Source organism: Camelus bactrianus, chromosome 30 (genome assembly GCF_048773025.1).
Source record: "Camelus bactrianus isolate YW-2024 breed Bactrian camel chromosome 30, ASM4877302v1, whole genome shotgun sequence".
Classification (NCBI taxonomy): Eukaryota; Metazoa; Chordata; class Mammalia; order Artiodactyla; family Camelidae; genus Camelus; species Camelus bactrianus.
The window spans coordinates 8,250,386-8,264,077 of record NC_133568.1 but is presented as its reverse complement, the minus strand read 5'-3'; the positions used below and the strand labels follow the sequence as shown (position 1 = coordinate 8,264,077).

Below are 13,692 nucleotides of genomic sequence, written 5' to 3'. Positions count from 1 at the left end.
TAAATGTGATTCATCCTAATGCCTGGAGAACTTGGAATGGACCACCTCATGTTGAAACTTACTGGTTCACTTTATAGTAATATAGTTTTATATGTGAATATATGATTCATCTCTGAAAGTTAAAGTCCTGTGGTTCCGTTCTAGGACCTGTGGATGGAGTATTTGAACATGGAGCGCATACATTACGAGTTTCAGGAAACCATTGGTTTGTGGATGCAGGCCAAGCTGGAGTCCCATTCCACACCCTGCAGTCTGTCAGTGCAGCTGGACTTCACTGATCCGTTGTTGGGTGAGTTACATGAGTGAGCAACAGACCCTTTGAATGAATGAATGAGTGAATGAATGAATCAGAGCCATTAAAGGTTAAAGTTCACACTCTGTATTCCTCAGTGAGAATTGCTTTTTTAGGAGTTTGTTGTTAACTTGTCTGTCACTTAGGGTTAGATTATGCTATGAATGAGAGAAACTCCAAAAACATTTAGGGCTTAAATATGATAGAGATTTGTTTTTCCTTTTCATGTAAGAGAAGTCTGGAGGCAGGTGGTTCAGAGCAGTAGCTTCATAACCTGAAAGCCTTCCAAGGACCCCTGCTTCTGCTGTCTTGGTGCCCCACCTTCCTCATGTGTGACATCCACTTAAGGTTCAAGACAGCTGCTTAAGCTTAAGCTGTTGCATTTGCATTCCATTCAGCAGGGAAGGGTCTTCCTCTTTTAAGAACTCTTTCAAGAAGCTGCTCGTAGACCTTCTGGTTACATCTCCTTGGCCCACACTGAGACATGGCTCCACCTGCGGACCGTAGGGTTTCCCTGCGGTCTGGATTTTGCTGATTATATCCTGGTGGTACAGTTTCATGTGTTTTTCTGTCCCCTGTATTTTGCTGTAAGTTGATATTGGGAAAGTGATTAAGTATGTTGGTAGTTTGTTTTCTCCGTGATGCTTTAAAAAGACATTTAAATTGACTTACAATATGTAAAGTACAACTTAGAATTTAGTTATTTTCGGTTTGTAGTTTTAAAATTAGAAGTCTTTTTCTTTCATGAGCTCTTTTTCTCTGTATCTGAAAGTTTTACCATACAAATGGATCAAAATTTCTAAGTTGGTTGTTTCTCACAGTGAGTTTTCCTAGAGAAACAATTTTATAAATTGTCAGTTGGTTTTCTATGCCAGGCCACCAAAGCTCATTTAACCTGCAAAGCTGATGACATATGTTATGACAAAAAATAATAGAAAATAATATTTGGGATCATTTATTAATTTAAATTACTGAATATGGAGGGAGGTTATAACTCAGTGGTAGAGTGTGTCCTTAGCATGCATGAGGTCCTGGGTTCAATTCCCAGTACCTCCATTAAAAATTAAAAAAATAAATTAAATGAATAAATAAACCTAAATACCCTCCCCCCCAAAGAAATCATTTAAAAAATGCAAAAACTTAAAAAAAATCTTCCTAGAAAAAAAATAAATTACTGAATATGTTTTAAAAATGTAGGGCATATAAGAAAATTGTACATACAATTGTTGAACAAAATATTGTAATTAGTAGTGTGATAGCGCACTGAGGTGATTCAGAGAAAGGCCAAAATATATTCTTGTTCCAGCTCTGCCACTAACCAACTGGTTAGCTGTGTGATCAGAGAAAAGTAAGAACCTCTCTTGGCTTTAGTTCACTCATCTGTAAATGAAGGTGTTAGTGGCGTAGTGAGACCCCTGAATTAGGAAGCCCACCAAAGTTGGGTCCTAGCTGCTGGCTGTGAAAGAATTTGCAAGCAGAGGCAGAGGGACAAAGTGAAGAGTTGCTTTATTGCTCAAGGGAAGGGAAAAGGAAAGAGATGCACTTGCGCAGGGAACCGTCAGCCAAGGTGGCCGGTGGAGACAGCTCCAGCTATGGGCTGGACCATGTGGATTTTTATTGGAAGGTTCTGCCATCATGTCCTCCTTCCGGGTGTGCTGGAACCAGTCACCTTTCTTTCCTGTCCTTGTGTGGGCTTTTCCACTTGTTGTCATGGCAATCGTCAGTGGTCACGGCGCTGGTGAGTGTCGTTTAGCATGCTAACCTACTACAGTGAGCCTATAACGAGGGGCAAGGGCCCCTGGCAGTCAAGTCCTCTGTCATCTTGGACCTCACTATTTCTAACCAGTTCTTGTTTCTTCTCTTCGAGGCTGCCTCCTGAGACTTAGGTAAGAGTATTTGGTTTCTGTTTGAGGAGAGGAGGGCAGGGGTATGACCCTGGGGGCAACAGCCTTGGTCACAGTTCGCAAGATTACTGAAGGGGAGGCTGGGGAAGAGACCTGGTCATCATGCAGGTAGCTTCTCCCTTCTGGTGGCAGTTACAGTAAGTTACAGTATCTGTAAAACAGCTCAGGAGTGTGCATCAGACAGTGAGTCTGTGACTGTTGTCCTAACCATCAGCTACTTGAGCCTGCTCTTTTATGACTCAGGAAGGCCTGGGAGACCTCAGCTTTTTGATAAACAAGAAGCAGGGGTTGGAGGGGGCAGGGGTGCATGGTCCTACTCAATATCAAAGGTGCTGAGTGTCAAATGGACAGTGTTATCTAAGACTCTTAATTTTTTTTTCCTCCAACATCTTTTCCCCTGAAATAATAATAGGTTTTTTTTTTTTTTGATTATAAAAGTTATATGAGTGCATTGAAAAAAAAATTAAGCAGTATAGCAAAAAATGTAGGGGAAGGTATAAAAGTTGCCCTCAACCCAACCATATCAATTCTCATTTTTTTATTCCTGAAAGTTTGTTAAATAAGAGGAAGAGCTGTGTTTACAGATCTGTAAGCTGTTGAATGTGTCTCTGGTCGTGTCTTAGCATCTCTGGTGCTTTCACATTTCCTAACATGGCCCTGAAAGACTGTTTTTCTCTGGAGTTAAGCTAGTAATTTATTAAGCCCTTAGTTTATTCCCATCACTTTCTTAGCATTAACTCAGTCCTCCCGACAACCCTGTGAGAGTTATCCCCTCTGAGCAGGTAAGGACCCTGACGGGTAAGGTAAGGTGGTTAGGTCACCTGCCCGAGTCACAAAGCTGGGAAGGGACCCTGCTCGTCACCACGTGTCTTGTTTTTGGCCATCAGTATAGGTTGCATGCAGTTCTAAGTAAAATTAAGGCCTAGATTTTTAAATAATAAGTTTCATTTTTTCTCAGATGATATAGCAGGTTAGATGATGGTTATATGAAACAATTGAACTTGTAATTGTGATTGTAGGAAAATTTTCAGGAGCACTTCACAGATTATTGCATGCTTATGACACCAGTTTCTTTTTTTAAATTTATTGGCTGGCTTCATAATTTTTGTCAGTTGTGGTCCAGAGTTGTGATTATAGTTGACAATGCTCTGAATTAAGTTTTTTCTGTCTTTTATTTTGTATTTAAAGAATCACCATTGATTTTTTTTAATGATAAGTTATATTTTATTGGAAAAAGAGCCTCCTTTTTTGCCTTAGAATCATGACCTAACATTGCTTGAAAGAAACTTGAACATAGTCAGAAGCCTTACCCAGTAGTGAATATCCAACTTTATTGAATTCTGTGCAGAGTGGTAGTTCTAGTGGAAAAACCCCAGCTATAAGGGATGGTCTTGAACTTGACCTGTTTGGAATGTTAAATTCCATCTGTTTGGGTTACAAACAATACAAGATTTCTTATGCCAAGTAAAGTCATGGCTATTAAATTTTCTTTGATTTTTCTTAACAAGAATAGAAAATTGAATGCTATATCTGGAATGAGATCGGAAATTCATAGTAGTCCCTTAAGTACTTTGTTGATTTATTGACTTGAAGTTCCTTGGACCTCTCCAGACCTTTGTTATCTTATATGGCAGCATTTTTCTTCCCATCCCTCAGTCACTGCCAACTGTGTGGTAGGTGAATAGTGGAGTGAAGAGAAAGGAAGGGAAGATAGAAATTTACTGGACACCTACTGTGTGCTCAGGCCTGTACTAAGAATAGAAATATAAACGTTTAAGTTGGATTGACCAGTATGAGACCATGTGCAATCCAGTGCAAATTTGCATGGTACAGATTGACATTTATTTACCTTAATTTTTCTTATATGGTGGCTAATTTCTTATTTGGACTCATAAACCATTTTTTGAGTGAATGCATAAATGAATGAATGGATGAATGAATGACTCTATGACTACATAAAGATCTGTAGGAGTTTATGCTCATGTCTTTGTTCATTTTAACTCTACTATTCTCAGGCCTCCTGTTTGAACCTTGGCCTAATGTAAGATTTTTCACTCAGCTTCATTCCATAATGCCCATTCCTCTTTCTCCTATTCCTATGAAATTTATCTGGATGATTGCATTAAATGCTTAACTGGGCTCCCCGCCCCCTTTCCCTAGTCCATTGTCCGGATGACAGCTACCATCTTTCTAAAACTTGGCTTAGACTCATTCACTGGATCCCTTTTACACCAGTGTCAAGTCCAAACACCTAGCATGTTATGCAAAACTGTCTAGGGTGATAATTTAAAATCATGAGCTGTAGCTCTTTAACTATCATTAAGAATTTTTGAGGCTCGGAATTCTATTTAATCATAACACATGCTTCTGAGCTCTCAGCTCCTGGTAGAATATTATTAGGCCTGTGGGGGATCCCTCAAAACTCGCAAGTAATGAAAGATAATGATTTTATTCATTTAAGGCTCTGGTGATTTAAATAACTATTCTTCAGATCTTTAGCATTCTTTAGGAAGGTAACAGACTAGTTATGCAGTACGTTATGACCTGCTAGTAGCCATTATTCAGTAAATATCACTTAATTGTTTTTCAGCTAAAGAAAGAGTTTTAAGTAACCTGCGGAAGCATGAGGACCCCCAGCCTCCCCTAGTTCTGCACCCCATGAGGCCCCCTGTCCCAGTTATTTCCTCGGCCGTGCTCCTGAGTCAGAAGGACACCACCCAGATGGCGCGCGCAGACCTGAGTGTGTTGCAGCAGCAGGCCAGGTAAGACCGAGACCGCCAGCCTCGTGCTTTGACGGCCTGGATGAGTAGCACCCAGAAGGGCTTTGCCACCGGCCTTCTTAACCGTAAGAGTAATTTGACCAGATTGGCTCAGACAGTCACCTTAGTTAACCCAGCTGTGACAAGTCTTTTAATTTCACACTGAAATTCTGTAGTGTTTTCATGGACTATATACATTGTACATGTGTCTTGTGGTGGCATTTCTGAGGGTCAGCCGTGCCAGCTGTGTTTTTTCTTATGCTTCTCCTGAGGTAACCTTCTGATACTGGAAGATGGTGTTAAAAGGGAATGAAATGAGATTTACTCTCTTTGGTCACTTCTTTGCTCTCTAACTCTCCATATTCTTTTAAAAATTGACAGAGATACTTGAGCAAAGTGTGGGAAAGTCATTTAGTGTTCTGAGTTCCCGGTGGATACAGAATGATCAACTGTTTAAAAGTTTTGACTCTAGCTGGTGATCCTGTGAAAAGGAGTGTGTGGAGTGAGTCTGTTTTATAAAGTAAAAGAGTTTATCTTTGCAAAACCCACGGGCATCAATCTCTTTTTGGCCCTTTTCTCCTTGGTGGTTTTTGGTGTAGGCATATATCTTCATCTTAACAGGCCGCCTGCACGTTAACATAATGATACTTAACAGTTAGAACGGCGTTGACACCCATGTGAACAGTTAGCCTTCCCCGTCTCCACATCTCAGTTTGAGTGGCTAATACCTAAGATGCCACCAGTGCTTACAAACAAGACGCCCCTTTAGGATGATTGAATCGGGATGGGACGCTCATTTGTTTTTATGTATTTAAGGGTCCGTTTAAAAACAGTTTTGATATAACACAGATTCTAGATGAAGCTTTGTTTCTGGCTAAAAAGTTGTCCTGTTTTCCTTCCTTTCTTAACTTGCTGGTTGGCCTGACTGCCGGCGAGGGGGTTTGGGTAAGTCCTGGCACACACACCTCTGGTCTTCCGTTACTGTGGAATCCTTGTGTCTTAATGGTCTCCAGTGCAGACTGGGGAGAACTGGATGCTTTTATCGCTTACCATGAAACCTTTCCTAAGACTTTTTTTTTTTTTTTGACACTTCCTAATGATGTTTTTCAGAACTGCAGCTCTTCGGGAATCTCAGCAGGTTGCCCTGGATAGTGAGCTGCTGGACACGATGCCCAAACAGTACGTTAATCGAGAAGAGCAGGCCACACTCCACTTGGAGTGCAGAGGCAGCGGTGGTAAGATGTGCCAAGGGGCAGCGGTCGTAACGGTTCAGGTGAGATTACGTTTCTTCATAATTCAGAGAATTTCATTTGAGGCCCTAATGATGGCTTATCATTGAGAAAGACTGAAAGGAGTGCATAGTACATCACCCTTGTCCCAAGACACCTAATAGTTTCTGGGAGAGCGAAGATACGCAGAGAGCTAATGACTTATTCCCGTAAGTGCTGACGAGTCCTACAAGACGGGCAGCCAGAGAGAAATGAAGAGTGAAATCCCTGAGATGATTCTTAGAGGGAGGGGCTCAAGCTGATCCATAAAAGACTTTGGTGATGGTAGTTTGGATTCAGTTCGAGGGAATGTGGGAGTGGGAGTCACCATGACTTCGTCTAGGGGTCATTGTCTAGATCAGTCTGTTGCAACTGTTTTTGGGAGTGGGGATAGGAATTCACATTGGAAAGGGTAATCACTGGAAGCTCTGGCTGCATGTGGCAGACGGTGGGGAGCCACTGAGGACAAAGATGGGAGGGACACGAGGAAAGCAGGTCAGTTGGGTGGCGCTTGCCAACAGGCAGAAGTTGGATTTGCGACACTGTCAGGACTTTGGAATGAAAGTTTAGCCTTAACCAGCATGTCTTGGCACTTACTTTATGGCAGGCACTGTCTAAACACTTTACAGGACTTGATTTATCCTCACCACAGCACTCTGTGAGGTGGGTGTTTTTATTATCTGTATTTTCCAGATGAGGAAATAGAGGCATGGAGAGCTTAAGTTACACACCCAAGGTGACGCTGTCTGTGAGTGACAAAACCAGGAAGGCCTGGGCAGGCTGGCTGCAGGGCGCATGCTCCTTAATCACGACATCTCACTCTTTCTGCAAGTGAATTCAGTTTTCCTAGAGCTGGGAAAGAAATGCTTGGAGATGGGCGCTAGCTGCTGCTTGACTGCACTTGCACAAAAATAGCTCCATTTTGGGTTAGCTTTTATGGATTGGGGGATTTATTTTACTGACTCTTGATTGTCTTTCAAAACTTTCCCTTCTTTTTTGTGCCAATCCACATTTTAACAGTTGTAATGTATTTTTCATCAGTCTCCTTAGGAGCCTCTTCTCTCGAAAATGTCTTCTTTGAAATAATTTTTTATACTTATATTTTCATTACCTTCAAAATTCATTTCTGATTTTTTTTCCAACATAGTTGTATGTATCTAAAGTTAAGAAATTTGACCTGGAATGTGAGATTCCTAAATATTGAGATAATATCTTTGGCCAGGTGCCTTATAAAGTTAATTTTCTTTCGGTGTGTTTTTATCCCTCCAGTTGCTAGTGCTTTAGTAAGACTAAGGTAGCGGTATTTTAGAAGGATCACTTACTAACATAATAAAACAGGAAGAAAAGTTTGCCAGTGAGGGTGGATTTTGAGTTGGTGGGAAAGAGGATGAAATATATCTGATTATTAAAAAAAAAGGGGGGGGGGCTGTCTTGTTACCAGTCTGTGTTTTTACAAATACAGTATTTTTCCATATTTTGAAATTACATATCTTTGTCAGGCTGTTAAATCTGTTAAATAGAGAAGTGAATTCTCCTAAAATGCATTTTTGTAAGTGACTATTCAGGTAAATACAAAGAAATGTTTTTCCAATTCAGGCCAATAGCTTACTCTTTGAATAGTTGTAAATATTTGCTGTCCCAGCCAAAGAGCAGGTCCGATGGCCTTGTCTCCTGTTAATTCTCAACATCTTGCAGCGGAAAATACCACGAGGCCGACCTGGGAGCTTTAGCAGCAAGCATACCAGTAACCTGTCTCTGTCCCTTTTCAGAAAAAAAGGGGTCATAGTCTTGATTTTTCTGAACCATTGAATTGAAATTTCTTTTATAACCTTTAGTTTGTTAATTCTGAAATAAAAAATTACACCTTTTAAAAAATACCTCCTAAGTAACTTTGGAGGGAGATCAGAAAGAAGATGATTTACGATAAGATTAAACTGAATATGGCTTAGACTCTGCTTTTACAGACAACACTAAAAATACTTATGCTTTCCTTTTTCAAAAGAAAAATTGGTAGATGCTAAGACCACTTGAAGAAAGAAGTAAAAAACAAGAAACGGCAGGCAGAGAAAAAAAGAGATTTTATAGAAGCTTAAAGAATTTGAAAAATAGCGCTGTTTTGCGGCCATAACCTCATTAGATTTATTCAAGTTTCCTTGAAGCACATTTTAATTTTCTGCTTGCCTTCATTGTTGCCCTGTGCCCTGACTTTCAGTTTGGGAAGTCCCATCATTTCGAAAGCTCCCAAACTCCCGTTGGCTCCTCCAAGTGTCCGTTTCAACGGTACTCCTTCAGCCGTTATTTTGCCTGATGATGGAGATGTGCCAGGGGAATTAAAAATGTAAAGACAGCGTGCAGTTTTGTAGTCTGAGACTTAAATCTTTAGGAAGTTATATTGTAATTGCTGATTTCAGCTGTCCTGGGTGGTACTCACTGGTTCATACTTCTAGGAATTGAAGATCAAATTATTTTTTTTGGCTACTCTTTAATGGCTAAGAGCAAAGCAGAGGAAAGTTGAAACTCTAGCTGCCATGAAGTTGGGGCATTATCCATGCAAGTCACTTAGGTTTGCTCTGATTTTTGGTCAAAGATTGTGCTTGAGTCTAAAGCCATGTATCACGATGACTGTAGTTTGTGGGAGGAGAGGTTTTTGTCAGCTGGAGGGAAGGTGAATTCTGAGTGTTCATGGCTCATCAAGGTACTGTCCTGGGAGAGAGTGTTCCTACAGAAGGTAGGCTGTGTTATACATACATAAAACTGCAGCTCTTATGTATGCATGTGACAACCTCATGGCCCTGACTAGTAGTTTTGATCCTGGTTGACGTCATTCTGGTGATATCTGGTGATGCTGAACATCATGAGGTCTCTTCTGGTCTCCCCGAATCTCCAGCCACTTCTGTCTCCCTCCAGGGTTCCTCTTCATCAGCTCAATGCTTGGATTGCTGGTTATGCTTGCTCCTGTTCCTGGTCCCCTTCTCCACTGTGATGCCGGCTGCTTTTGCCTTCTGTCTGTGCTGGACTTCTTCATCTGTGGTTTGTGAATGGTCCTTAGTGGGCAAGTGAAGCCCCTGAAAGTGTGTAGAAAAATATTTTTCTGGTGAGTTCATAGATTCAGTCAATCCTCCATAGTCCATGATCCTTGAGAGATTAATCTATATGTTGATGACTCCTGCTCTGTTTCTCTGGTTCACAGTTCTCTCTTGACTTCCAGATCTGAACTTGTACTTGCTACTTAATGTTCTGTGAATGTCCCATAGGTCCCTCAAATTGCATAGGTCCCAAACTAATCTCACTTTGCCCGTCAAATCTGTGTTTTCTGTAATTCCACTTACCTGGGCTCCCAAGATGGAGACCCAGGCACCAGTGTCATCTCTTCCACTCCCTCCCCTCCTCCCCCCACCCGCCCACTTCCCATCTGGCTGCTTTCCAAGTCAGGTTGGCTCCACCTCTGAAATGGCTCTGCATGTATTCCTTCCTCTTTGTTTCCGTTGCTGTTGCCCTGTGGTCGGCCCACAACACTTCTCCCCTGAACTGACACCTTAGGCTTCCTTCCTATAGTCCTTTCCCCTGTAAAGTTCATTTGCCACCTTTCATCTTCTTTAAACACAAATCTGATCACATTTCCATGTGATCCATGTTGGTTCTCTAGTATCTAAAAGAAATATGGCTCCTACGACCCTCCATAATCTGTTCATGATCTTTTTCTAGTGACATCATTTACCCTCTCTCCCACTCCCCAGATGTTCTGTTTTCCAGCAGCTTAGACCTTTTCTGTTCTGCACACACAACATGCACAGTCATGCCTTTGTCCTTAGGCTTGTACTGTTATTTGTTCTCCCCACTCGTTTCTGAGCTCCTGCTCATCCTTTCAATCCTTGGACCAGGCAGCGTCTTTCCCTGCGGTTTCCCTTGACGCCTCTAGTCAGACTGAGTCACTCTCTCCTCTCATCACAGCCTGTGCATAGATGCTGTTGTAGTCACCTGCTGTTTTTTCTACCAGACTGTGACTTATTTGGGAATAAAGTTCCTGTCCTTAGTCATCTGTGTACCTGTGCCACCCTGCATGGTCGTTGGCACATGCTGGGTACCCTTTAACATCCCCGAATTCGTCAAGGGAAGCCACAAGCACACCACTTGTCAGGTTGTGTTACAATTTGTTTTATATCATGATTAGTTCTGTAGCTGTTAATAGATTTTGAGTTACTGGAGGGCCAGGATCTTGTCTTTTTCATGTTTATGTTGTCAGTGCCTCATAGTCTTTGTCACAGAAGGGATGTATTTGAAGAAATGAACAATGGATATAGACTCTTCGTAACTAATCTCCCTGATTTTAACTTCTTTTAGGAACTTTGTTGATATTATTTGGCTGTGGAAGACGTCATGGAGGTTGGAACTTTTTCCTGCTAGAAATTAGCAGTCACTTTTGATCCTGTGTATTACCTTTGGTCAATTTAATGCTTAATTGGCCAGCTTAATGCTTTGCATCTTGATTTAAACACCACACACTGCTCCACTTACCTTTTCACTCTAATACTAGTGTCTCCAAGGCATTTGAACTTGGAAAACACTAGGATGGTCATACTTCAGTGCACTGCCTTAAATCTCAGCCCTGTTCAGAGTATTTCTTAGCCCATGCTTAGGTACTCTCGTATCCCAGGTCATATGCTAGGGGCTTAGCTTATGTTATTTCATTTAAGCTTCACAGAGTGAGGATGAGGAAGCAGGTTCAGAGAGGGGTGGAAACTTGCCAAAGACACACAGCTAGTAAGTGTCTCAGTTGGAATTCAAGCCCAGGTTTTTAAAATTTAAGATTCAAGCTTTTCCATTCAGTATTGGGGAATCGCTAGGCTATTTGCTTTATCTTTTTCAGCTATGATTTCGAAAGACTAGCTGATCATGACAGTCAAATCTCATTTGAATTAACATGTGTAGCTTTTTCTTTCTGAGTTAGTGTGATAGAACTGCTGCTTTTTCAGTGATTAGAGAATTCATGGATTGGAACAGTTTTTAAAGTCAACTTAATGGGAAATGATCTTGTATTTCAAGTACGAATTTTAAATTTTAAACTCTAAACACATTAAATGTATTTTAAAAATAACTTTCAATGGCTCATTTGTAAAGATTTCAAATTATATCATGAAAGTGTTTTATTACTTAATAGCATTTTTCTGTGAGGGAAAGCCCTGGAAATTTCCAGCCATCTGCAAATGTTTGAACTATGTATAGCTTGTTTGGGGTATACAAAAGCCAAATGTGTTTTATGGGAAGTGAGACGTGCCTCTTCTGTGGTTGCCTCTCCTAATAAAAGCCTCTAATAATTCAGTGATATTCCCTAAGGAGATGGGGTGGTTTATAATAGGGTTCCTTCTGTTGTACTTGGGTATTGTGGGGCATGTTTGCTGGACCCAGGATTGATTTATTATCCTGTGAAAAGTTTGCTCATTCCTAGAAATGAAAGCTGGAAAAGACCCACAGAGGGCCTCACGTTATTGTGAAAACTTACTGAAGCACATTCTGTGCCCAACTTCTGAATTTCTTTGTCTACTTAAAGTGACTCAAGTGGAGGGGCTTCTAACATGCTGCTTGGCTGTGTTGCCTACATCTTCTTGTAATTATGAGCTGGTAGACGTTCAATCTCTCTCACCTCAATTCTTGTAAGAAGAAAACTTTTAACGCTGGTGGGAAAAATAAACAAAAATAAGTAGACTAGGAAATAATGATAATTTGGGGCTGTTTTTTGGTGAGAAAGTCTAAACTGTTCTAAACTAGTTGGCTTTCTTTTATTCTTCAGCATCTGTAGTTTTTACAACATGGCGTGGCAGTTTTGAAGTTTGAGTTCCAACGTGGTTTTAGTCTTGTCTCTGCCTTTCCCAGTCTAGCGAACCTCTGTTCTTTCTTACAGAAAGGCATTTCTTTCTGCTTCACTTCATTCCTACTGTCTTCTTTTCTCCTCTAAGATCCTCTCTCTTCCTCTGTTAGGCTACTTTCTCTCCAGGCCAGCCAAGTGACCCTTAAAGACCCAGTCTTTTGTAGTCGGTGACATGTGGGCAAAAAAGCTGGCCGCACATCCTCCTAAAATCACATTTTGGGCTGTTAAACATTGGCCTGTTATTTGAAAGATTTGAAATATAATTATTTGTTTTGATTGATTATGTGGGTTTTTTTTTCTGCCCCAATTTTTAAAAAATTAGATTCAGCAGAAACAAAATTACTCCAATAAGTTGCTTTAAAAGTTTCAAAATGCTTTCCATCCATATCAGAACTTGTGTCCTCCCAGACCCCTAACATGGTGTTAGTAAAATATGATTCAGGCACTGGTCTAAGGACTGCACTCTGAGTAGCGGTGGAAAAAACCTGTTTGATGGTACATCATATTCAGTCAGCAGAACCTGGTTCAAAATCTGGCTGCATTGGCACTAGCTAGGTAGCTGTCAAAAGGTCACATAACCTTTCTAACCCTCAGTGTACTCGTTTGAATCAGGTAAAGTATATCTATGCTTGGGCCTTTTATGAGAACTCAATGTACTAACCCCACAGGAAGCACGTTGAATAATATAGTCGGTACATTTACACTCATTATGTGGTTTAATGGAAGTAATTTACTTTTTTTAATCTTTTGTTTCTCCAGTAGTAAAACTTAAATTGTTAACATGATATGTTCTTGGATATTCACTTATATGCCTTTTGATTCATAATAATAGTTTATTTTTTCTTTAAAACAACAAGTTTTGTAGAGATTTTTTTGCACAACATTGATGAGTTTTATGGAAGAAAGTTATTACTATGATCTTGAGAGTAGGTGCTCAGTGTATCATCTGTCCAAGTTGTGCTGCACTGGGCTGCTGGGTAGAGCAGAGTAAACAGGACCATTGCTCAGGGACTTTTGATCTGGAAATTTATGAAAATAACCTTGACAGGGACATAAAGGATTCAGTTGAGTAAGTTGATGAATTAAGTAATTACATTATTTATAAACAAAGGATACCTACAATCACTGTAGTGGTGGCTGAGACCTCAGGATTTAAAATCCCTACCTTCTGAGTGTTCTGGTCTCTTCAGCATTTCCTGCCAGGCCTGCAAGATAAGTCCAAATTCCCTAACCTGTTTTAAAGTTCTCCCCAAGACAGACCCCGTGCTCCCCGGTCTGATTGCACAGTACTCTTTAGCCCCGACCCCGACCTGGTTGAACTTCTCCTTGCTGTCCCCCTGTCCCCAACGACCGCCACATTGGTTCTGTCTCTGTGTTGCAACCTGGGCCTCGGATAATCTCTGCATCTATCTACATCCAAAAAAGAACATTAAAAGTACACAAACAAAGCAGTCACCATATAGGCCACCATCAATTAATTAGAGAAAGGGATATTAACAACCCCCTCATATAGGAAGGGCATAATCCTAAATAAAGGATAGGTTTTAAATTGAAATAAATTCACTGATTTATTTTTTTTAAAGCTCAAGAAGTTCTCTTCTTT

General features: G+C 40.7%; 1 protein-coding gene across 1 annotated transcript in view; it reads left to right on the top strand.

Annotated features, from left to right (window-relative positions):
- EPG5 (ectopic P-granules 5 autophagy tethering factor) overlaps positions 1-13,692 on the top strand; it is a 107,216-nt gene that overhangs the window by 60,494 nt on the left and 33,030 nt on the right. Inside the window, exons 25-27 of the mRNA XM_010961412.3 lie at positions 145-289; positions 4,787-4,958; positions 6,066-6,228. Coding sequence (XP_010959714.2) covers positions 145-289; positions 4,787-4,958; positions 6,066-6,228 — 480 coding nt within the window. The remainder of the gene's footprint in view (positions 1-144; positions 290-4,786; positions 4,959-6,065; positions 6,229-13,692) is intronic.